Raw genomic sequence first — 25,128 nt, 5'->3', positions numbered from 1 at the left:
TCAGATTGTATTAAAATCACACATATACCAAAATCCAGCTATATGATGTTTATAAGAGACACATGTAAAACAACAGAAAATATAAAAGATAGAAAAAGATATACCAGGAAAATAGTAACCAAAAGACATTTAGTGTAGCAATTTAGTTACTTCATTACATACATCATATCACATCACTTCACATCATATTTTTCCAGTTGTCTCTTTAAAGTTAAGAAAAGGGATATTAAAGACATTAAATAATTGGAATCATTGTGTATTTTAAATTACAGGTTTTGTTTTGTTTTAGCTGAGCCATCCTGCCACCTGTTGGGAGCTCAGTGGCAGCTCAGCTTGGGCCGGGACTAGAACCGCTGTTGCTCAGAGCTCACACTCTTGAGTGAGCTCTTAACCAACTAAGCCACTCGGCCGGCCCTGGAATCATTGTATATTTTAGCTACACGTTTTATTTTTGGACACGTTTGCTTAACATCCTACTATGGAACGATGAAGAAATTGAAGGTAACATATAAACTTTCCATCTTTTCTCCATCTTGTTGTTTTCCTTTTTGGTAGTTCCATTATTATTTATCAAGGACATTTACTTTCTGTCCTGTTTAGTCTCAGTTCTACATTTAAATGGAATCACTGCTCACCACCAGTAGTGCTTTCCCATTATTAAGTTCAGTGTTTTGATCCATCACAAAATTAGATTTTATCAAGTTTTTCTAGAAAAGCTCTTCGTCCTCTATTTCCTTTTTTTTTTTTTTTCATGTTGAGAATACCTGTCTGTTTCTCTTATATTTGAACAATATTTCGACTGGGTGTAAATTCTTGGGCCACATTTTCTTTCTTTCTCAAATATGTGGCAGTATTTCATTGTCTTCTGGCATTGACCCTTGCCTTGGAGAGATCTGAGACAGGCCTGATTCACAGCTCCACTTCACCCCTCATAGTCAACTTGCTTTGTCTGTCTGGTTGTCCAAATATCTTTAACTTCAACTCTATCTTTAACTTAGATCTCTAACTTAACTGGGATAGAGATCTGTGTCTACTATTCTGTGTTAGTTTTTTTTCTTTTTTTGTTTTGGAACTTGGTTTGTTATTTCCATCTGTAACAAATTTGTTTGTTGATTAAAGAGAAATTTTCAAAAACGATTTCTTTGAATACTTTTCCTGTTTTATTTGTTAGGTTCTTTACTTAAGGGACATTAGTTATCTCTATGGTAGATACCTTTGTTCTTAATACTCATTATTATTTTTATAGCCCAGGAATTCCCCAAAGTCTGTGAACTAATGTAAATTACAGCCACAAAACAATGATATTGGGGTGAGATGGCAGAAGCAAACTCAACCCAGTTCTCCAAGGGAATAATGAAGACGTAACTCTGCTGAAGATGAGCTCACAATCCAAAATTACAAACACATGAGTGTCGCCTTACAGCCGATTCTTAGACCACCCCCTCTGTATTAGCCTCTGACCCATTAGTCGAGAGAGTGTCTCGGAAAACTGAGGCTGGATGGAATGATATCTGTAAAGCTGTCTCGGGGGGCGTCTCGGTCTGACTGGGACCTGATGGAATGATATCAGCTGTCTCCCCTGGGAGGACATGTAATTATGTCTTGGGGCAATGTGGTGGAGTACGAAGGTATAGCATTTGCTGGAGTACACTGGGAAAAGGTCAATGGAAAAGGCCTTAAGGCGCACAAGAATATACGGTTAATGACTTACAGCATAGCAGTTTACTTCCTTGAAAATTATCAATAAAAACCATGCGTCGACCCGATTCGGAGCTCAGTCTAACTCTGAAGGCTGAGTCCCTTGGTCTCGCTCTTAAATCTTACTTCTGTCTCTGTCTCTTTATTCAATCTGTGTCGCCCCTCTCGTGTCCCATTTGCCCTTGCCACGCAGGACGTGACACATGAGAAAATCATCCAGTGGGAGAGAGTCAACAGACACAAGAAGCTGCAGGACTGGACCCCTAAGAACATCAATAATGATCAAATACAAATTATAGACTTTGGTTGAAATGATTAAGAACATAGAAGAAGGAACACAAACATAAAAAAACAGTACAATACTTTGAGAAAAGGACAGTGTTAGAAAAGCACCAAATCTTGTATAAATGAAAATATATATTTCAACTTGATTAAAATTAAAGCATAGTATGTGGATTAAATAGCAGATTAGAACCAGCTGATGATATGATCAGTGAACTATTAAATACTTAAAAATTACCTAGACTGTAGCACAGAGATAAGGAGATGGAAAAGATAAGAAATGTGAAAAGAAGCAGATAATCTAATACAGTGCTGTCCAGTAGAAATATAATGTGAGGGCCGGCCAAGTGGCTCAGTTGGCCTTCAATGGAAAACCAGTAGTAGTATTGGCTATACCCAGAATGTATCCATGAAAATAAAGACAGACATACCTAGACTCCATCTTGTTGCCTCCTCTCACTTCTTTTAAAAAAAGAAAGAGAATATTAGAGAGCCATTAAAAACATGACACCACACCGAACCTTTCTTCTAAACATAATAAGAAAGATTGGAAGATATTTGGAAAGGGAACATGTCACAGTATTCCAAGAATGGGGACTGTGGTATGGGAGGCCTCGTGGGAATGGAACTGGACAGTAGAAATTTGTTGGGAACTGAAGTGGCCTTCTCTGGAGGTGTTTGGATTTCCTTCCATGATATTGCTACTTCTCCCCACTCATCTGAGTCTTCTTTCTGTCATCTTGGCTCTGGGTGGTTCCAAGGGACAGATTGTGAATTAATTTCCCTTGGCTAACTGGCTCAGCCTCTCCATCCCCCAATTCCTGAGGAAGGAGGAATTAGATGGATCCAGCTAATCTTTCCAAACCAGGCCCTTTAAACCCTAGGCCATTGGCGGATCTATGTCAGCCCCTTCATCCGCAATCCAATCCAATCAGCAATGGCTAAGGTGAGCAGAGTGACAGTGTAGGACATGGGCCTTCAGGAAGCAGATGGTTCTAGCATTCACCATCCAACAAATATTCACTAAGTGTTTGCCATGTGTGCAAGCCACTCTTGTAGGAACTGAGACGATAACTGTGGACAAGATTGATGAGACCCCTGAGACATTGTGGAGGGAGATGAGCTTTAAACAAGTGAAATAGGGGCTGCCGGGTGGCTCACGAGCTCCGAGCAACAGGGTTGCCAGTTCAATTCCCACATGGGCCAGTGAGCTGCACCCTCCGCAACTAGATTGAAGACAACGACTTGAGTTGAGATGCCTGTGGGCAGCTAGATGGCTCAGTTGGTTAGAGCACATGCTTTTAACAAGACTCCCACATGGGATGGTGGGCTGCACCCCCTGCAACTAGACTGAAAATGGTGACTGGAGTAGGAACTGAGCTACACCCTCCACAACTAGACTGAAGGACAACGACTTGACTTGGAGCTGATGGGTCCTGGAAAAAGCACACTGTTTCCCAATAAAAACAAAACAAAAAACAAAACAAAACAAAAAACCACGTCAAATAATAAAATGCATCAATGACTGTTTAAGTCCTAGGAAGGAAATAAACAGTGATCTGCTGGTTACTGGACTGAAGGTATAGGAGATTACTTTTAATGGGATGGTATGGAAGGCAATGATCTTTGAGCTGAAACACAAGGAGGGAATAGAAAGGCTTTGAGGTGGGAAAGAACTTGACATGTTTGAAAGAAAAAAAAGCAAAAAAAGTAATAAAGCAGCCAGCTGAGCAGAGCCAGTAAGGGGCAAAGCGTTCAGGTAGAGGTTGGAGAAGTAGGCAGGGGCCAGATAATGCAACATTTCGTGGACCCCAGTAAGGGGGATGCTCACCAGACCCTCACAAGGCCCAGAGCATCAGGTACACGCAGAGAGGAGTGAAGAAGCTCAACAGGAAGGAGTGGAGGAGAATGGCACAACTGCAAGAGGCTGAAGGGGAGTTTTTGGTGGCATTGAGAATGACACATTCCTGAGCACAATGTACATTTCTAGTACTACGTAAGTTTAGGAACACTGGTTACCTCTCAAGTCAGTCAATGAAAGGTGACTATTAAGCAGTAGCTAGTGATCCCTATAAATTCCTTCTCAGTGTTATGTAACGAAGATGCTCTAGGGAAAGAAAATAACATTTATTTACCTGGTCCCCATATTATCTTATCTCCTATCCTTACAACAACCTTGAGAAGTATTTTTTATGATCCCTGTTTTCCAGACAGAAAACACAAGATCAAAGACATTTTAAAACATGTTACAATCACCAGCTACTAAATGGCTGGCCTGGAATTTGAAAGCAAGAATGGGACTCCCAAACCTGTGGCCCTTTTAGTGCATTTTCTGCTCAGTGATACATTTTGAAAGATTAGGAAAAAGGTAAAACTTACGTTTTGAGATCACTCTCTGGGACTTGATGTGAAAAAAGGAATGATCAATGGTGACTCATATAATAAACCAGCCCTGTATGCCTGCTGCTTTTCCCAGGAGATTCCTGTGTGGCTCCAAAAAGTAGGAACAGTATGAGCTCATATATACAATAACCATTCATTCATAATCTTAAAAAGTGTTAGAGATCATGTGGAACTAGTAACTGAAGAACATTCAGGAGAATAGCTAGAGGTAATAATTAGCCTTGGTGGCAGTGGTTGGAGAAGATAGAGGAATCAGTTTAGGTACCTAGGAAACTGAACATAGGACCTGATGTGGGTACAAACTACATCCGTTCTCCGTGGGATCTCCCTTCTTTTCCCCTAGATACCATCTCAGGCAAATCTCCTAGCTTTTAGGTATGATTAAAAGTCCAGTCTGTTTCTACTTTCTGCTCATTTTTGCTGTGAGTTTAAAACTGCTCTCAAAAAAATAACATTTAGTAACAAAATGTTCAATCTAGTCTAAATCAAAGTTTCAATTTCATATCTAATTTAAAGCTTCACCCCTTTCTAACTCTCACTTGAAATTATGTGTTTTGCCTGTACTTTCTTTCCTTTCTTTCTCCTCCCTCTCTCACTCTGCTGTGTCTGGATCTCCTCCAGCATGCAGGGTTGGAGTGGGTTTGGGGAGGGCAGAGGAGAAGGAGGGACTAAAAGAAAAGAGTTAAAAGTCTTTTACATGCTTAATGCCATCAGAAGCAGAGACCAGGTCCTGGTTCTCTCATGTTGGGAGCATTTTCTAGGCTTTTTTGGAGGCTCCACCGAGGGACCTTAATATCCCTCTTCAGTGACTGCCTCCTGAAGTCCATCCTTCCAACTCCTAGTAAGGTTTCCTCACTCTGACAGGTGGCCCTATTCAGTTGGTCCTTTCAAGACAATCCTGAATAATCTACCTGTGCACCATCCATTTGGCCCAAACCAAACACAGATAGTGGAGGCTGTCCCATTGCTTCCCTTTCTCCTTGTCCTATTATGGAGTGTATCCACCAGCTTCCCTGATTCAGAATTCTGCAGGCCAAAAGTGGGTAACCATCTTGTCTGGTTCAGCTCCAAACTTTCACCATGGTGGTTGCACAGAGATGAGCTTATAAATTCCTACAGTTAGCAAGACTCATCATCGACTTGGGAGAAAGATCTGGCAGACAACCCCAGACTTTTGTAGTATTCCCTCTTTGTAGTGAGGTGAGTACCCTGTCCTCCCCTGTGATTTCTTCTAATGAATTCCTTTTGATTTTTTATGTCTCCCTGATGGAGGCTGGAAGTGAATGAAGGTTACAGGACTGGCCTAGTCACTTTGAGCAAGTTCTTTAGGGATGTAACTGGTAGTTCTTTTTTAGAAGGTGGAGATACTAATGGAGATACTTATTGTTCTCAGCTTTGGAGTTTCATAGCCCATTAACATTCTGGCGCAATATTAATTGCACACGAAATTGAGACGGGAGGAATGCCTTTTTGAGCAAAGAAAGGTTCAGTTTGACACTGAGATTCAAAGAATCTCAGAGTTAGGGGAAATTTGGGAGTCATTTAATGCAATTTTTTATTAACATCATGAACCCTGTTTACAATAACTATTTGAGATGTTATCCAGTTTTCGTTTGAACACTTCCGGGAACCAGGAACACATTTCCTAACTTTCAGATCTCAGCTCTGTTAATTACTATATGAGCTTCACCAAGTCACTTGAAACCCCGCTTCCTCATCTGTGAAAGGGGTGTAAATAATGCCTTCGTCACAGAACATTGTTGGGAGGATAAAAGGTGATAGATATATAAATTGCCTAACTTAGAGACAGAGCGTTGCCATGTTGTTTTACTTTACAAGTCCCGTTAGGGGAAAGCATATTCCATTTTTGGGTTGTATTCACTGGGAGATCTTCCTCATACTGACCTCAGTCCTCAACTCCTTTATTTATTTATTTATTTATTTATTTTTTAAGCTGAGCCATCCTGCCACCTGTTGGCAGCTCAGCGGCTGCTCAGCTCGGGCTGACTCGAACCGCTGTTGCTCAGAGCTCAAACTCTTGTGCGAGCTCTTAACCAACTGAGCCACTCAGCCGGCCCAAGTCCTCAATTCCTTTAAGCTCAGTCCTCAGTGGCCACATAGAATGTCAAGCCTTTCAGATAGCTGCGATTTTAGTTGAAGGGACTGAAAATATTGGAAAGAAAAATCCATTTTTTTCTTTTTTGAACTGGACAGTTTGGGTAGCTGTTAGATTTCTGTGTGACCCCCTAGGGCAGCGGTTCTCAACCTGTGGGTCGCGACCCCTTTGGAAGTCGCGACCCTTTCACAGGGGTCGCCTAAGACCATCAGAAAACGAAAAGATATTTACATTATGATTCATAACAGTAGCAAAATTACAGTTATAGAGTAGCAACGAAAATAATTTTATGGTTGGGGGTCACAACAACATGAGGAACTGTATTAAAGGGTGGTGGCATTAGGAAGGTTGAGAACCGCTGCCCTAGAGGGATTTGTTGAGTGCATGGGGCAAAGATGATATTTCACTTTCTAACATCACTTTTCTCTGACACTGATGGGTTTAATCACAGGGTGGCTAGGATTCTATAGGATTCTAGCCTGGAAAGTGTGTGTGTGTGTGTGTGTGTGTGTGTGTGTGTGTGTGTGTGTGTGTGTGTGTGTGTTGCACACATATCATTAGACACTTGGACGCATTTGAATGGTGCTATTCTTTGCCACATAGTGAACACTTTGTTAAGATCGTTTATTGCCCTGAACGAATGGTTAAACGCAGGAGCTACAAAGAAAGCCAAAGAGAAAGCTCTTTGGCTGGTGTTCAAATACGCCTCTTAAGGGCGAGCGAGGGGAGTTGGGGGTTGAGACCCTTTTTAGGGTGGTTGGCGACTAGCCTTGGGCTCCTATTATTAGGCACCTCCTCTTTTACTCGCGGGAAGGCCGCTAGGGGGTGCTAGGGTTCTCGCCGCCCACCTGCGAGGTGCCCCAGCTCTCACCCTCGCCCGCTTCGCCCGGCGGAGAGACTACAACTCCCGTGGTGCTTTGGGAGCCGAGGAGCAATGGGGGGAGGGGTGGGAGAGCGGGAGGGCGGGACTTCCGGGAGTGTGTTTCCGGCGTCGGCGGCCGCGGCGGGGGACGGTGTGAGAGCGGTAAGATGGCGGCGGCGGCGGTGGTGGAGTTCCAGAGAGCCCAGTCTCTACTGAGCACCGACCGGGAGGCCTCCATCGACATCCTCCACTCCATCGGTAAAGGTTGTCGCGCCCCCTCCCCGGCTCCGCTGGCCCAGCTCGGCCTGTTGTCGGTCAGCAGCGGCGGAGCGGGGCCGCGTTAGCCGGCTCTGGTGCTGCTGACTCACTGTGTGTGTGAGGGGGGCCGGGCCGGGGGCACAGGCCGCCCGGAGCTCCCTGGAGCCCCTTGGGTCCCACCCTGGTGGGAAGCCCCGAGGCAACCCCGGCGTCCACTCGCCAGCTGCTGACTCACGGTGGGCTCAGCGTGGGGTGGGACAGTGGGCCGAACCGGGCCCCCCACCACTCCCGAGCCTTGTCTCCCGCTCTGGCCCGTGCGAGCTGGCCCGGGACGGGGAGCAGTGCCGGCTGGCGTGCTTGTTGTGAACTGGTCTGAGAACCTCCGTTGACTGGCTTTGGAGAAACCCGTTCTGGACCGGCATTTCCCGCCGTTGTTATCAGCACAGCCTGCTCGGGGTGGGCGAGCGAGCTCTTGCTTTTCTCTTGGAGTTTCCTTCCATGGGACGCCGGGAGCTGCTCTTTCTCCCAAGTCCCACAGCCGGAAGGCTCCACTAAAGAGGGGGGGCCTCCTTCTGAATGTGGGAAACACCCCAGATTGGCATTTGGTTTGAGGAGGTGGCCCAGACGTTCCTTTGCCCCCGTGTGTAGGGTGTAAGGGCGAGATGTTGGGGTGGGACCGCCCGGCCAGAGGAGATGACTAATCGCCCTGGTCTCCCCTGGAAAGGTTGGAGTTAGTTGTCAGCCGTGGAGTTCAGGGAACTCTTGGGGACCGACCCGCGCTGCACACTGCCGGGAAAATTAAAGAAAAAAATTGGACACTGTCGTATGACTTTCTTCCTTTGCACTTTGCACACCACAGGAAAACTGAAATGAGAGCCCCAGCCAGTCTCTTCTGACGGCTTTCTCCCGGGATTTACGTGTGAACAGAAGTAAATTTATGATGACAGAAGGCTTTTAATGTTCAATGCACATGTTTAATGTCCATTAGGGCATGGGCTAGCTCTTCACCGCACACGTACAAATGCGATGTTTTCAGCGTCGCGTGAGAAGATTTGAATTGGATCAACAAGTAGTATGAGAATGCACGAGTGTGTGGGACCTCCAGGATTTTGGCTGTTAGGTGGACTTACTGGTCTTGAATTTTGGTAGTCCTGACTTGCATGGGGAAAGGGCAATGACAAGATCTTGGTGTCTTTATTTTGGGGGGTAATAGAGAAGGAGAGGAGGTGGGCGTTAAGAGGCGTCTGTGAATTGGATGGTATTGGTAAATAAAAAGGGTTTCGTTTTGAAGTTCTGATCTTAAGTCAGTTACAATTACAGAACTAGAGTCCTCTCAATCACTGTTAACGTATTTATATGTATTCTGTGACTACACATTAATATTTAGAACTACTGTGAGAAGCATGTATTTTATTTTATTTTGTTGTGCCTAGTGCCTGATACTGGCTTTTATACAGTGGGAGTTATGGTAAACATAATTAGAGCGTTTCTTGCTTGCCCACTGGACCAGGGGAGGGTTCCTTGAAAGCATCCCTGTTAGAGCAAGCTTGAGTCATGATGGTTGACAGCCCTACTTTTTCCGGACTCCATTATGGAGTATCAAAGTCTAGGTTTTTGTCAAGTCATGCTGCTTGGTAAGAGAAGTGAGAACTAGTGATGATCACTAAAATCACCACCACAGATTTGAGAGGCTATTCAATGTGCCAGTGGTAGAATAGTTATTAACAGTTGAAAGAGGGACAGATAGCACAGTTATTTTAACAGGTCCTGAGTCCAGTATAAAGCAGCAGTCCCTTCTAAGGATCACACTGGAGCTTTGACAGGGTTATTTTTCCTGAATGCCTTTATAGAACTGCTTATCCCTAACACACCCATTAGCTGAGGCTTTCCACAGGCCTAAAGTTGATTAAAAAGCTTTTGACTTTATATAGTCATTAGTAACTTGGTCATTTGATTTTAGTTTGTGGTAGGTAGATGCACAGGTATGTTGAATATTTTCACATCACAGTGCCCAGCCTGGGGTTTACCACCACAGGTATGCAGAACTTGTTTTGTTTGAATTTTGCTTTAATGAAATAACTGCAACAGAAATCTCAGTGTATGTGGGTAAGGGACATTTTAATTGATAGGATGAAAAGGCACATTTAAAATCACGGAGAAGAATCTTATGATGTAAATGGGTCATGTCCTATATGATCATTTTACTTTTTTCAGCTTTCTAGAATGGGCGTTTTGGTAACTGAGTTTGTATTTGCTCTTGTGAAGGTGAAATTTCCTTCAGTCTTCATTTTTTTGTCAGAATTTTAAGAGGTTTGCATTTTCCTCTCCCAGTGAAGCGTGACATTCAGGAGAATGATGAGGAGGCAGTGCAGGTCAAAGAGCAGAGCATCCTGGAACTGGGGTCTCTCCTGGCGAAGACTGGACAAGCTGCAGGTAAGTGCTACACATGGTTTGCTTTCTCTGAAATGCTGGGTGAAGTTTCAGTGTTTTGTTGGCGTGAAGGAACATAGGAATGCATCCACAATGTTCCCTTTTACTGTCCATTTGTTGAGCTTCAGTTTTCTAGCAGGAAGTTAAATGGCCTTTAAACTCAGTACTTGCACGGAAGAGTTTTGTTCTGCAGATGCAGGGAAGTCTTGTTTCTGTTGGATATAATGATCTGTGATTTGCTTCTGGTTTAAATTTTTACTGCATTCCCTTACGTACGGGCAGCAGCAGTGGCAGCAGCAGTCTTCAGTGATTTCACTGAGCAGTTCTGATGTATTTAAAGTGGATAGTGACTTTATGCTCCTGGCGTGAAAATGAGGAGGGATTTTGCATCTAAGTAAGTGACCTGCTGGTTTTTTTTCCGGACACAAAATGAGTCAGACATTAAATGGAAAGGGCCTTCCCAAGATTTCTCCATTGGTACCTAGGAATTTGTGCATGTCATTGTCCAAGCATTCTGCTAGTTGTAACTGAACCATTGACTTTCTAGACTCCAGAGGATGGTGGGTGTGTCCTTGGAATGAGAGAGTCCTATTGATCAGGAAGGGCCTTTGATCAGTAAAGTGGTAATAGTATTTAGAGAGAAGTTTGCTTAAACTTAAAACGGATGAGTTTTGGGCCGGCCGAGTGGCTCAGTTGGTTAAGAGCTCGCTCAAGAGTTTGAGCTCTGAGCAACAGCGGTTCGAGTCCAGCCTGAGCTGAGCAGCTGCTAAGCTGCCAACAGGTAGCAGGATGGCTCAGCTAAAAAAAAACAAACAAAAAAAAACGGATGAGTTTTTTTTGTCAGCTTTAAAGTGAACTTAGAGTTTATCTGACTAGAATGGATTAAGCTCTGGTAAATGACCTCATGAATTACTTTCCCCCAAATTATGTTATTATCCAAGAGAATGATAGGTGTAAGCTAGCAAAACTTCTTGAACTTGAGAACTAAGGTCTTTGCCAATTAAGGATGACTAACTTATTAATTATTAGGCTCAATCAATAGAAAGTTGAGTAAAGATATATGAAATTATATGGGTCTCGTATTTTATTTAAAATATTTAAAATATCTATAATAAGAAAACAGTTTTTGAGTGCTTACTATGAACTAGTTACTGTTTTAAGCACATACATGGTTTAGCATATTGAATCCTTGAAACAACTCGATAATATAGAAACTGTTATCCATTTACACCTGAGGAAACTGAGCACAGAAAAGTTGACTATCTTACCCAGGGTCACTGAGCTAATTCATGAGAGAGCCAGGATTTGAACCAGGTAGTCCCACTTCAGAGCTCATAGCGTCATGGTATAATGGTTATTACTTTCCATAGTTATCTACTTAGGGATTATCAGTGGTAGGTGGTATTTTTACTCATATTTAACATATTTATGAATACCTTTTGCCTGTCAGTTAATGTGAGTTTGGGGGTTAGAAAATAGTTTTGAGAATGAGTCCACCCAAAATATAATTAATAAGGTAATTTTCTTGAAAGAGTTAGAAAGCCAGGTGAAGTGATTTAAGATTTTTCTGTTACTGAAACATCCAGATATCCTTTTTCCTCCCCAGCATGGATAATTAGAAACAGCATTTAGTATAGTCAATACTTAAGAAAATTTATGCAACAATGTTACTGTTTTGCTTGAAATTCCTTTTTCATGCTTTATTCTCTCCTTATTCCTTGCCCTCCCTTCCTTGTGATCCATACCTGAGAAGTTTAGAAGTATACTGCTAAACCTATTGGAATTGAACAGGTGAATCATAAGGACTTCTAAAAACTTGTTTTCTAAGAAAGAGTTTGATGAATATAGGTATATACAATAGAAACCCTAAGGAAGTCTTGGGGCCTATATTCATTTACCTCACTTAGCTATTAATAATTGATAGGTTTGTATTGTTTCCTTTGATTTTGGGTTTCCTGAGAGCAGAAAACATGTCTGTTCCACTAATCTTCAGTTTTTATGCACTTAATATATGGCTAATACAGTGCTAAGTACTCTACTTAAAAAATTTAAGATAGGGTCCCAGACTGACAGAAGTCATTTGGGAATTAGTGAGTAAGACAACTCTGGTGCCTAATAGTGACTGAAAGTTATGCTGAGCATCATCACACGTGATGCCTCGGTTCAGGGTCTGTAGAGTCATAGCCTGAGACTCTTAAAAGGATTATGTTGAGTTATGAGAGGCTCTGAAAAGGAAGTTCTGGTCATATAATTGCGAATAACCTCAGTAAAAATAGGAGGAAGGAGTCACTATGATTCTGTAGCAATTACAAAAATTAATTCAGTCTGTATGAAAATGGAAAGAAACAGAATATAACCAAGAATGAATAAGAAATAGTAGAAGACTAACATGAAAAATGAACTGAGTCTTTTGGCAACCAAGAGGTCATTTGTTTCTCTGTTAGGGTGAGAAGAGTAACACTCACAGTGCTTGGAGAAAATACTGTAATGCTAGTAGGTGCTAGAGAGAAGGCAGACTGCTTAGCTCATGTTTCACTTCTGCCTTTTCCAGGAAGGAAAATAATTTTCAAAAAGGAAAAGATAGAAATAACACCAGAAAGAGAGAATTAAAGTCAAGGCAGGTGAGAGAAGAGAGAGCAGATAGTCTCTTTAAATAAGTTCAAGTCTCCAGGCTCTGACAATTTCTGTCTTTTAATATCAAAAGACTAGTTCCAGCAGATATATTTATAGAGCCACTATTATTATTCTGAGAAAAATCATGGAGGATAGAGAGGTATAAGAAAACTGAGGATGAGCAAACATTATTCCACTTTTTAAAAAGGTAATGAAAACAATAAATTCCAGACACTATACACTGGTAATCATCAGTAAAGTTCTGGGACAGGTTATTTGTAAATAGGTTTTAATCACTTAAAACAATAGGTTTATTAAGAAAAAATTATCCCAGACGCGCTTTGGTTAGCTTTATCAGACTAGTAGATAGATATGCAAGGCTTCACAGACATTGGCTAGCCAGCTGTTTTTGTAAATAAAGTTTTGTTGGAACATAGCCGCACCTATTTATTTACATATTGTCTATGACTGCTTTGCATTACAGTGGCTGAGTTGAGTACCTGCCACTGAGACATTATAGCCAAAGCCCAAAATACCTACTACCTGGCCCTTCACAGAAAAAGTTAGCCAACCCCTGGGTTAGGGGAATGATAATGACTACATATCTGATATAAGCAGGGTATTTGCACATTTGCCATAATACTAATGACAGGTACAGGTTATGCATTTATGATGACAAATCGATCATTTGTCAACCTGAAGAGACGTCTGTAGCATCATGTCATAGGGATCTGTCCTTGTGCTTCTGGTCAGCATCTGGCATTATGGCTAAAAACATTTCAGAAGGTGTGCTTATTTTTGTAGATGACTCAGTATAGTAGAGGACAGAATTAAGATGCAGGGTTATTGTCAAAACCAGTAAGATTAAATTCAGTGTGGTAAGTATAAAGCGATATACTTGAAATATTTATCAAAACAGAGGAAGGTGGGGAATTACCTGTCTCTGCAAAAATGACCTAGTGGACTCATTGTGAACAAAGAGTGCTATCAGAAAAGGGGGAACTTGCTGTTTTGTTGATATGGTGGCCAGATCAAGAGAATTAAGCCATGACTCTACTGGTTAGTTACTAGAGCATTGTTTTGAGTTCTGGGTACCACAAGTGGTACGTTTGCAAACTAGAGTGTATTCAGAGGAGGGCACCTGAGGTGATAAGGAATCTGGAAACCAGGACATTGGAGGAACAGTTGAAATAGCTAAAGATGTGTAGCTTGGAGAAAGGGAATGTTAGGGCGATACAATGATAGTTATCTTCAAATCTCTGAAGCCATGTGGAAGGAGGGTATAGACTCAAGCTTCAAAAAGACCAATTTAGCTTGACCAACACTGGAATAGTCTGTGTTCTGAACATTTCTGTCACTAGAGAGTGTTTAGAATTGTTCAAGCGTATAGTAGGACATTGCACTAGACTACTTTTAAAAAGCTATCATTATATAATATAACTGAACTTTACATAAATGCAAAAGGAATTTGAGGGGGAGAAATTATAGCCTGGAGTTGGCATGGAAGACTCAATAGAACTTTAGCAGGACCTGAAAAGAAATCTCAGATTTTCATAGGTCGAAAAGATGGGAAGAAATCCCAGATGGGAATGCAGCTTGAGTGAGGCATGAAAGCAAAAGTGTGTATAATCTATGCAAGGGTGCATGGAGTGGTGAATGGGAAACAGTCTTAGACAGTGGGAATCAAAGGGCAATACTGGGGAGCGTAGGGAAAGATGAACTTTTCCACTCTGGCTAAAGTTCCTTTTGTACCTGACACAGTCCCATGCATCCTATGTGACTTTTCAGGCAGATGAAGATTTCAGGACCCTGAATTAGCGTTCTCAGGAGGGTGAGGTTTGCTTGCCCTGAATTAGAGTCCTCAGGAGGGTGAGTCTACAATTGGAGAATATTAAAGAGGCAGTGGCACTAAAGGAATTTTAACCTACATTCCAAAAGTACTTATTTGTTTAGTGGAAATATTCTCTGATTTTTAGAAACTCTTGTTTCTAAAGATGCTCCTTTAGAATTATTGCGTACTACCCTCCTTTCTTATACAAGGGGGAAAAAATACCTCTGTGGTTGACACCTTTTTTCGTTATAGTTTAAGACTTAGGCTTTGTAGATTAGTGAGGAATTTTCAAAGGGTATAGTATAACTTGAAGGGAAAAACACCCTAACTTTAACGTGAAAAGTCTATTCAGAAGAGTGCCAGGGAGGTGATATTGCTAAAAAGCTAAATCGGGGAGTACTTTGGGGAGGGAGGACAAAGGGAACCTGGAATCGAAAATCTCTTGTCTGTTCAAGGAGAACTGCTAAGGCAGATTTGAAAATTAAAAAGCAAACAAGCAAAATCCTATAACCTGATCAAATTTGTTGGTTGTGGGGAAGTGGTTTTGTCCAAGGTGGCAGAGGCACAGCGTATTTTATGTTCTAGAAAACTGCTCTCTGAGTATGAGTACTTTGCTGTTTGTCTTTCATTAAGGTGAGAGACATGAGCTTTTCCCAGGGCCCTCATAGTAATCCAGTGGCTGAATGGGGCATAAAATAGCACAAATTTGGTATATGTTGTTAACTTATTTTCGCTACTCAACCTGCTAAGAATACTTTTAATTTCTACTAAGTTTCATTTAGACTGATTCCAGTGACGTAAGTACTGATTTTATGATCTTGGGTCATTTTTAAAATGAGTATGTTGTTCCTAATATTGATGTTTACTTTTTCCTTTCTGAATTGCCTTCCATACAGAGCTTGGAGGACTCCTGAAGTATGTACGACCCTTCTTGAATTCCATCAGCAAGGCTAAAGCTGCTCGTCTTGTCCGATCTCTTCTCGATCTGTTTCTTGATATGGAAGCAGCTACAGGGCAGGAGGTAAACTACTTTAATGTCAGAAAGTAGACAATATGAAAAAAAAAAAAGTCTGTTTCCTTGAAAGAAATGCCTGCCTGCACTGTGGTACTAATGTGGAAGGGACAGCTGGGAGGACAGCTCAGGACTTATCATGTCAGTTTCTCTTTGTTACAGGGCATTTGATACTTTGGGTCTGTTCCATGCTTTGCTTTGTAAGTGGAGATTGTCAGTGGTCCCTGGAATCCTCATTACATCAGGGTCACAAACTGATTCTTGTCTTTGAGGTATTGTATTGCCACACCTTTGTAATGTTTTCTGTGTCTGTGGTACCTTTCATTCTGTGTCACAAAGCTCCTGTGAGCACTAGTTAAGTCTTGTGGCACCCCCTCTTGGCATGGTTTGTACTGCCTGTATGCCTTTATTGAGGGGTCGGCATCCATCTGTTTGTGTCTCATGTGTGCAGAAGTGACTGGTGTACCTGTATGTGTCCTCTACAAGCTCAGACTAGACCTTGAGCTGTGCCTCTTTGGAATCACTGAGCCTCTTCCAGCCTTTTCAATGATAGCTATGTTTTCTGTCATTCAGGGGAAGGAGACACTACCAAAGTTAAAACTCATTCTGTAAAAAGTGGCCGATTCAAGGAGGCTATATTGTGGTTGCTTGAGTCTGTAGGAAGAATAAAGTTGTCTTTCCTATAGACATATTGATCAGTACTCATTGAGTGCCTGCTATGTGTTAGGCACTGTTACAGGTACTGGGGATACATTTGTGAAAACACACAGCCACTGCTCTCATGAGGATTATATTTTAATGAGGAGGGAAGGCAAACAAGTACAAAAAATGTCAGTTAGTATAAGGGTAGGGGTAGGAATTGCTGGTTGGGTAAATGTCTAGTTGTTTGCGTGGCCTCTGGGTGTACAAGTAGGAGGTATGAAAGGGCATAGTAGCATATTGAGTAAATAATGAGGAATTCAGAAACCTAGGACATAATGGATCCCACTTTGAAATTATATCATTTATAAAATCTGGCTTCTTGCCTTCTTGATTCTTTGAGGCCTGGTTTAAACACCATAAACTAACATTATTTGTAGAAAATTTATTTGTAGAGAAGCCTTCAAATTCTTTTGTTTCTAGCAGAACTCTTGTTTCATGACAGTAGATCAAACATAGATAATTATTTAGATGGCTACCTTTTGAACAAAGGCATTAGAATTATTTTTTATGAATAACTTAAAAAGTGATTTTTAAAGTGGTGTTAGTCTTATCTAATTGTACTGTTTTTTTATTGTACTTTGTTCTCATGAAAGGGTGGCACCATCTTTTGTTTGAAATAGGGTGCTTTAGAATGGGCTGACCAAATAAATGTTAGTTTGAAACGGACTAATAAATGTTACTTTGAACTTTTTAGGCAGAAAAAATTAATTATCCAGGTTGCTCCTTTGTGCACTGAACTCTCTGGAATTTGTCCCTTCCAGTAACGCAGAGCTGACTCAGTGGGTAGAACCACATTTGTTTAATGATCAGTTTTCCTGCTCCTTTGTGGAAGTCTATCCAAGTCATAATGTAGTACTCTCCTGTCACTGGCCGGTGGGCTTTACTGGCCTTCATCGTGTGGCTCCGTGTCTGGTTAGGTCCTCCCCTAACAGTGTGTGCATGTTGCCGCTATTCATTGTACATTACATTTTTGTCAGCTAGAACCCTTTCTTCCTTTTCCTATGGTGAAAGGAAACAGTTTGAGGTATTAAGTCATTTTAGTGCTAAGTATAGGCTGGTCTTTTCTTTTTTTTTGGATGATTATCAGTTTAGCTTTTTATCAAGAGCTCGTCTTAATCCATTTAGCAGGACTCCTTTTAGTAATCTTTGTGGTTTATAGGTTACGTGATTGTTTTGAAACAAATTTATGAATCATCCAGATTGCACCTCAAATTCAACGTAGCTAATGTCAGCATCCAACCATTTATTAAATTCTGTCACTTCAACTTGCTTCAGTATCTGCTTCTCTACCTCTTCTTTTTTAATTTGTTTTCTCTTTTCAACTATTATCTGTTTGGTTCCTGATTATTTCTTACTTAGATTACTGCAAATGCCTCATTCCTCCCTGCATATCACCATTGTGAGATATCTTAGCAAGTAGCCTCACCCCGTTCAGCCCCAGCTAGAGCCTTCAGTGGGTCTCCATCGCCTGCAGAATTAGGTATTTCATGGTTTTCTGCAATACCCCCTATAACCGCAGCCTGATCTGCTGGTACTCTATGAAACGTACCAAACATGTCAGCCATATTGGATGCCCAGCTGTTTGCTCCTCACGCTGTCTATACCCTTTCTCTTCCATAGTCCTATCTCAAGTTCCCCCTCTGAATTCTTTCCTTGTCAACTTCTGTGTGATCTTGACTCTTTCAGTGATCCATGTTATGTTTTGTACGTTTTATATTTCTGATTATTTTGTCTTATATGACAATTACTTGAACATTTGCCTTATCTTCTTTACTCTAATATAGTCTCATTCAGGCGAAGCCCTAAATGCCTTGCAGCACCACAGTGGCTTCCCCATTCCTCATATAGGCATACCTTGTTTCAGTGCGCTTTGCTTTGCTGTGCTCCACAGATGTTGCGGTTTTTACACATTGAGGGCCAACCCTGCACTGTCAGAAAGATTACGACTCGCTTTATTGCCATCCTCACTTTGTTGCAGTGGTCTGGAGCCAGACCTGCCATGTCTCCGAGGTCTGCCTGTACACGGCTGTTCCTTAACCATGGCTACCTCTCGCCTTACCCACCATACTATTCTCCCTCTTGCTTTCTTATAGCTATAATATTGGCCTTTTTTGCCGTAACTTTAATCTGTTCTAGGCTTGGGGCATTTTTATACATTTTGATTGCCCTCAGCCTGATCTTAACATGGCTTTTTCTCTTCATGTGATTTCAAGTCTCTACTTACATTTTTCTTCTTCAGAGACCTTCCTTGATCACTTTATCTAAAATACCCTGTCCCTGCTTTACTTTTCCTCATATTTATTTTGCTTATTAACACCTGTCTCCTCAGAATACAGTTTCCATGAGGACAGTTCCTTTGTCCTGTCTGCCGTGGTAGTGTGGCCCAGAAGAGCTACATAACCAATATGTGTTGAAGGAGTATGTGGATTACGCTTCCCCATGGTAGATGCTCAGGAGGTATTTTGTTGAATTCAGACTTAAGTTTATTGAATTGAGGTATAGGCGTAGGGCGGTGTTACATTTGGTCTAGGTAACTCAAGGTCTCTGACTTGCGGACATTGGATATAGCTTTCATCTTGGAAAATTCTGGGTTCTTTTAAAGTTCTTTGGTTGAGTGATGGGAAAGGACAGAGGCTCAAGTCATAGGTGGCTCACTGTCACAGTAGACCTGTGGCAAAGTACGAAGTTTTAGAACACTTAAGAGAGCTAGGAGTTTTGTGTTGGGGAGTTTGGTGCCAAGAGTATGGGGAGGGGATTTTCCTTGCCTTTTTCTATTTGGGGATTAACCGTAAGTCAGATAGATATACAGAACATTCTTCAGCTTGTTATATTCCGAAAGCTGATATGATTCAGGTTAGGATCAGGTCAGTTGCAGTACTAAGGTTTAGAGCCTAGAAAATGAAGATAGTATGTGTGGAACATGGGGTGGGGTGGGGTCATTGGCAAGGAGAGGGAAGTGGAGAATTGGGGTAAGGAGAGGGGAAAGAAGACTGAACCAGATCCTTGCCAAATGGTGAACTGAAATTTCAGAATTTACCTTACCTCCCAGAGATCTCTAGGGAGTTGCCTATGGGAAGCCTTTTTTTGGTATCTTCTATCTAACTGAAACATAGAAGCACATTTTAAGAAACCTTGTATAGAAAATCCAGTTATTGAAACAATTATTTCAGTGGGGAAAAGGAGTTTGTGTTAGAAAATTTCAGACTTAGAATAGTAGTTACTTTTTCCCATAGGAATTCTGGTTAACAAAAAACATTTTTAAAAAATAGTTAATTTTTGATTATTATATAATTAAATATTGATTAAAACGTAAATATCTAATTTCGACCACATTAAGCTTTTGTACTCAAGTAAGCGCTTCTTGTCTTGGTGTTCTTACCCCCTTTATCAGCCATTGTTAGCATTAACAAAGCACAAAGCCTCTCAGACAGAATAGCTGTGTAGCACGGCCAGTGGCCTTTAAAATTTTTCCTTAGAACTAAAGCACTGGTTTCACCAGTGCCAGTCCTAGAGAATGCAAATCATGCACCCTGTAATTGATAACAGATATGCAATTCATGTAAAAAAAAATCCCTGCTCTAGGAGAAATGTCTGTACCGACCTGAACTTATAAGGTTGGTTTGAGGTGGCGAGAACACTGGAGATAGAGTCCATTTCTGGCCCCAGAGCTGATATATGTGACCCTGGGCAAGTCACCTAACATCTAGACTGTCAGGAAAATGGGGACAGGTGAGATGCTGGAGTAGAATTCAGTGTTTCTTTACCCTTAATATACATTAGAGTGGCCAAGCTGTATTCCAGATTGCTGAATCAGGAGCCTAGGCATTCATTTTTTAGTTGTTTGAAAAAGCTCCCTGGGTAAATTTGATGGTATGCTTTTCTTAGTGCCTCCCAAGGTGCATAGGACTACAGACTCTTGTATTTTTGTTGCTAAAATATTCAGTAAAATGTTTTCAGTTCCATTCATGTCATGAAAGAGATCTTACTTTCAGTTTGGCTTTTCAGAACATAACACAAAACTCTGAAATTGTGATTGGCTTGCTTTTATTTTAATTTTTGTAGAATTTTTATGAGGTCAGTTGTGTTTAGAGTTGGACATTAAAGTGGCCGCCAGAGGGCTCTACTGAGTTGTAAAGGTTTTATTGAATCACTGTTGAATCCTCCAAACACCGTTTAATGTCATCCATTTATTTACTGAACTTGGACTTAGGATCTAAAGGCAGAAGATATGTCATTTTGGATTATGTCCCTCTTCTCTCCTTATCACATCTCTTAAGAGAATTTTGGATTTACATAAAAATTGTTGAATTAGCAGTTAGTTCCCAAGAAAGCTCAGTTTCTTTTTATCTTAGGCTCTGATTAGGAATCTTAATACTAAAGTGATATAAGACCTGCAGTACTTAATATGTACTTTGTCAAAGCTAATTGTCAAGGATACCTGATGGCAAGTAGACCATGTAGCATAGAACGCTACTTTAAATCAGTTGCTTTGCACATAAGATCACTGCTTGGGTGGCAGATAGAACTGGGGGTTCAGAGGGCCTTTAAATAAAGCTTAAAAGCACCCCCCATTTTAAAAAAGAAGATTTTATTGGGGGAGGGGAACAGCGTTGGGGAATCAGGGAAGGGGAACAGACAAGTTGCTGTCCCTTTGTTCTTCAGTCTAGTTGTGGAGGACGTCGCTTCATTGGCCCATGTTGGTAATTAGCATTGCGCTCTTCCCGGGTGAGGCAGTCACTCTCCAGTCATTGGATGGCTGCTCACGGCGGCTCACGACTAGCTCACACCGACTGCCGGCCACTCATGGTAGCGTATGGCAGCCCACTGCAGCAAGGGTTGCAGCCTATGCCGTCGCCGGTGACTCACGGCAGCCCAGCTCCAGGTCGAGCTGTTGTTCACCATCTTAGCTGTAGAGGGCACAGTGTTACTGGCCCTCATGTGGGATCTGAACTGGGGCCCTGCTGCTCAGAGCTGGCGTCCCAAGCCAACTCCTAACCAACGTGTCACTCGGCCGGCCTTTAAAAGCCCTTTTAAGTGTTAGGTTAATTTTAATTTCTTTTTACTCTCTTTAGTATTGTACAAGCTAAGTTTGCTGTATTGCACTTCTTAGACTCTGAAAGGGGAGAGCTAGCTGGGCCTTTTGAGCTTACAAACAACTGTTAGGAACAAGGCATTTGTGCTAAGGCTGAGAATTTCTCTGCCTTATTATTACCAGTGTATTCACGTTAACACATTACTGTTACTATTTGCAACTATTGAGGGAGAAATTTCTGCTTGAAAAATTTCTCAGGCATCATAGAAATCTATATTCCAGGGCTACATATGTTGGAAATTCTGGGTTCCTCCTGGGAAGGTAGAAGAGGAATCTTCACAATGAAGTTCTTTTCCAAAGGAACACAGTCTAAGCACAAAGATATTTTGTGTGTAAAAAGCCTAGTTGGTTCTCCATAATGAGATACACATTGAGATACTCTGGATCAAAGCATGTCCCCTGAGACATTAAATAGAGCAACATGCGTAATATATATGGAGGGAATTAAAGCTCTTCTCCAAAGCAAGGTCTGTGGGAAGAATGAGGACATAATGTTGCATGTGCTGTCTCTCCCTGTTGCAGGTCGAGTTGTGTTTAGAGTGCATCGAATGGGCCAAATCAGAGAAAAGAACTTTCTTACGCCAAGCTTTGGAGGTACGTGCCTATATTAGTACTAATTTCAGGTCTCTAGGCATTAGACAGACTGAATGTAAGTATCATCATCCTGATCAAAAGTATTTTCAGCAACTTTATATTATTTAGACACCCAAATTACTGTTAGCAGTCCCACTCATGAGAATTGCTCTGGTTGAAGCTCTGAGACAGACCAGCTGACTTGAGTCAGAGAAGTAAGAAGCAACATGGTAAAGTTAATAGTCAGTCTACTGGCCATCATAGGAGATAATACCATGGGTTAGAGGATATTTTTTTAGGCTGAATTTGATGCTATCATAAGGACTTGAATATTTAACAGTAACAGTTCTGTGACTGTTAATCTTTGATTTCTTTCTTTGGCTCTTTTCCCCCTTTCCATCAGTCAATGCCTTTTCTCTTTCCTAGGCAAGACTGGTGTCTTTGTACTTTGATACCAAGAGGTACCAGGAAGCATTGCATTTGGGTAAGTAAGCTGGTAGAAATTTGTAAGTCATCCTAACTGGCCAAATGAATGTATTCTAGAACCCGACTATTCTTATTAGTTATGTAATAATAAATTATATTCTTCCTACTTCTACAAAGGATTTAAGGTGGCTTATATTTACTGTATCTGTCATGGAAAAATGCCATTTGGAAGTTCTAAGAAATTAACTAGAATTAATCTTTTAAATTTAGAGAACAGAAGGGTCAAATTGCAAGTATTTTACTATTGCATTTACTGTATCTGTTTATAATTATACTTAAAATATATTTTAAAGAAATTAATCAAATTGAGTGCAAATATATATGGAAGTTGGAGTGCACCAACTAAAAAGGCTTTCTCCTGTGTGGCCTTTAAACACCCTGAAATCTGCTTGCTGCTTTTTTTTTTTTTTTTTTGTAGTCATAGATCCTGGACTGTTTTTCCCAGAACATGGTTTTTGTAATCTATTAAGTTGAAAAAAATTGCTAATATTCAATTTTTATCCTGCAAAAATGGCAATTTCATATTGTTCAAACAAATAGCATTAAAAATAATGTTTTATTGAGATACAATTCACAGACCATCAAATTATCCTGTTAAAAGTGTATAATTCAGTGGTTTTTAGTATATTCACAAAGTTGTGCAGCAGCCATCACCACTGTCTGATTTCTGAACATTTTCATCACCCCAAAAAGAAACCTTATACCCATTAGTTATCACTTCCCATTAATCTCCATTCATCATCTCTTCACCCTTCCCCTCTCCCAACCCCCCAGGCAGTCACTTATCTACTTTCTGCCTCTGCAGATTTGCCTGTTCTGGACATTTCATATAAATGGAATCATATAATAAATAGTCTTTTGTGATTTGCCTTCTTTCACTTAGAATAATGTTTTCAGGGTTCATCCATGTCATATCATATATCAATATTTAATTCCTTTTTATTGGTAAATAATATTCCATTGTATGGCTGTAACATGTTTTATTTATCCATTCATTAATTGATAGCCATTTAGATTGTTTCCACTTTTTGGCTATCCTGAATATTGCTGTGAACAGGCTTTTATGTGGACATGTTTTTCTTTCGGAATACCTAGGAGTGGAATTGCTGGGTGATGTGGTAATTCTCTTTAGCTTTAAAGAACTTACCAAAACTGATTTTCAAAGTGGTGGCACCATTTTACATTCTTACCAGCAATGTGTGAGGGTTTCAGTGTCTCTACCCTCACCAACACTTGTTAATATTGTCTATCTTTTTTATTTTATCCATCTTAGTGGGCGTGAAGTGGTATCTCATTTTGGTTTTCATTTGCGTTTCCTTAATGACTAATGATGTTGAGCATCTTTTCATGTACTTATTGGCCATTTGTATGTCTTTGGAGAAATGGCTATTCAAATCATGTGCTATTTTTTAATTGGGTTGTCTTTTTCCTGTTTATTCTGGATACAAATCCCTTACCAGATGTATGATTTGCAAATATTTTTTACCATCCTATGAGTTGTTTTTTTTGTTTCTTGATGGTGTCCTTTGAAGCACATTTTAATTTTGATTAAATCCCATATATCTATTTTTTCTTTTGTTGCTTATGCTTTTGGTATCATATCTAAGAAATCATTGCCTAATCCAAGATTTACTCCTATGTTTTATAGGTTTAGGTCTTGTCTTACATTTGGTATTTGAGTTAATTTTTGTAAATGATGCAAGTCTGAACTCTTTTCTTCCTCCACTAACCCTGGTGTTTCTTATATAGTGTTGTGATTGCTGAACAGGAAGAGAGTGAGATCAAGTGCCTGTTTGCACTGGATAACTATTGGGTTGTCGGAAAAGTCATGATGCATTTTTGCAACGAAAAACAGAAAAAATACATCATGACTTTTCCGACAGCCCAATAGTTAACAGCGTTTTCTGGGTGGAGATTTCCACTGTATTCGCATCTTAGAAGTAAGCTTATAGGACTCTTGGTTCTAGTGTTGTCCTTAGAATGCAGAAAGCTTCAATGAGATCCATGTTTCTCTTTTGGAAGATAGCACATTAGCAGAAAATTTAATTCTTGTAAATAGATAACCTCCTCTTGAGTTCAGGTAGGTTTCTTTCTTTCTTTCTTTTAAAGTTTGTAGCAGAGGATAGTTTTATTAGAGCAGAAAGTTACAGCTCTCGAAACGAGAGGGGGTCCCAACTAGGATGCCTCCAGGTAGGTTTCTTTATCCTGAGTTCTTATAAGGGTGGAGAGAGAGATGTTATGGGATTAAGGTATTAAGGTTATGAATAAGAAAGGGGTATGTGCTTTTTCCTTCTCCAGGTTCTCAGCTGTTGCGGGAGTTGAAAAAGATGGATGACAAAGCCCTTTTGGTGGAAGTACAGCTTTTAGAAAGCAAAACATACCATGCCCTGAGCAACTTGCCGAAAGCCCGAGCTGCCTTAACCTCTGCTCGAACCACAGCAAATGCCATCTACTGCCCCCCGAAATTGCAGGCCACGTTGGATATGCAGTCAGGTAATACCTGTAGCTACTCATTAGATGTTTTCTTAAAGCTCCTCTTATTTCACAGGTGGAGGGAATGGGGTGTGGGGCTGCAAAATAAAATTGGCTGATTTGGCTTGAGCTTCCTCAGAGAAACCAATTAGAAGGCAATCTCTCTAACTAGTCGTCCCCCGCCTATTAACTTGCTATTAACTGCCTAAAATATATTAACAACATGCTTATCCGTGGTCAACCAGGCATACTGATTTTTATTTATTTATTTTTTTTTTAAAGATTTTTTTTTTTTGGG

At 40.8% G+C, this 25,128-nt stretch overlaps 1 protein-coding gene across 2 annotated transcripts in view; it reads left to right on the top strand.

The window, feature by feature from the left end:
* Nucleotides 1-7,484: 7,484 nt before the first annotated feature.
* Nucleotides 7,485-25,128, top strand: part of PSMD11 (proteasome 26S subunit, non-ATPase 11) — a 30,425-nt gene continuing 12,781 nt past the window's right edge. The window contains exons 1-6 of one of the 2 annotated variants that reach the window (XM_019647116.1): nucleotides 7,485-7,619; nucleotides 9,951-10,052; nucleotides 15,390-15,514; nucleotides 21,822-21,893; nucleotides 22,299-22,356; nucleotides 24,657-24,851. In XM_019647116.1, coding sequence (XP_019502661.1) covers nucleotides 7,529-7,619; nucleotides 9,951-10,052; nucleotides 15,390-15,514; nucleotides 21,822-21,893; nucleotides 22,299-22,356; nucleotides 24,657-24,851 — 643 coding nt within the window. In that variant the 5' untranslated portion in view covers nucleotides 7,485-7,528. Of the gene's footprint in view, nucleotides 7,626-9,950; nucleotides 10,053-15,389; nucleotides 15,515-21,821; nucleotides 21,894-22,298; nucleotides 22,357-24,656; nucleotides 24,852-25,128 lie in introns of both variants that reach the window. The other variant, XM_019647115.1, reaches the window with a different exon arrangement.

The sequence above is a fragment of the Hipposideros armiger genome, unplaced genomic scaffold, assembly GCF_001890085.2.
Source record: "Hipposideros armiger isolate ML-2016 unplaced genomic scaffold, ASM189008v1 scaffold_108, whole genome shotgun sequence".
Taxonomy (NCBI): domain Eukaryota; kingdom Metazoa; phylum Chordata; class Mammalia; order Chiroptera; family Hipposideridae; genus Hipposideros; species Hipposideros armiger.
Note: the sequence above shows the minus strand (reverse complement) of the source record. Positions and strands in the feature narration are given on the sequence as shown.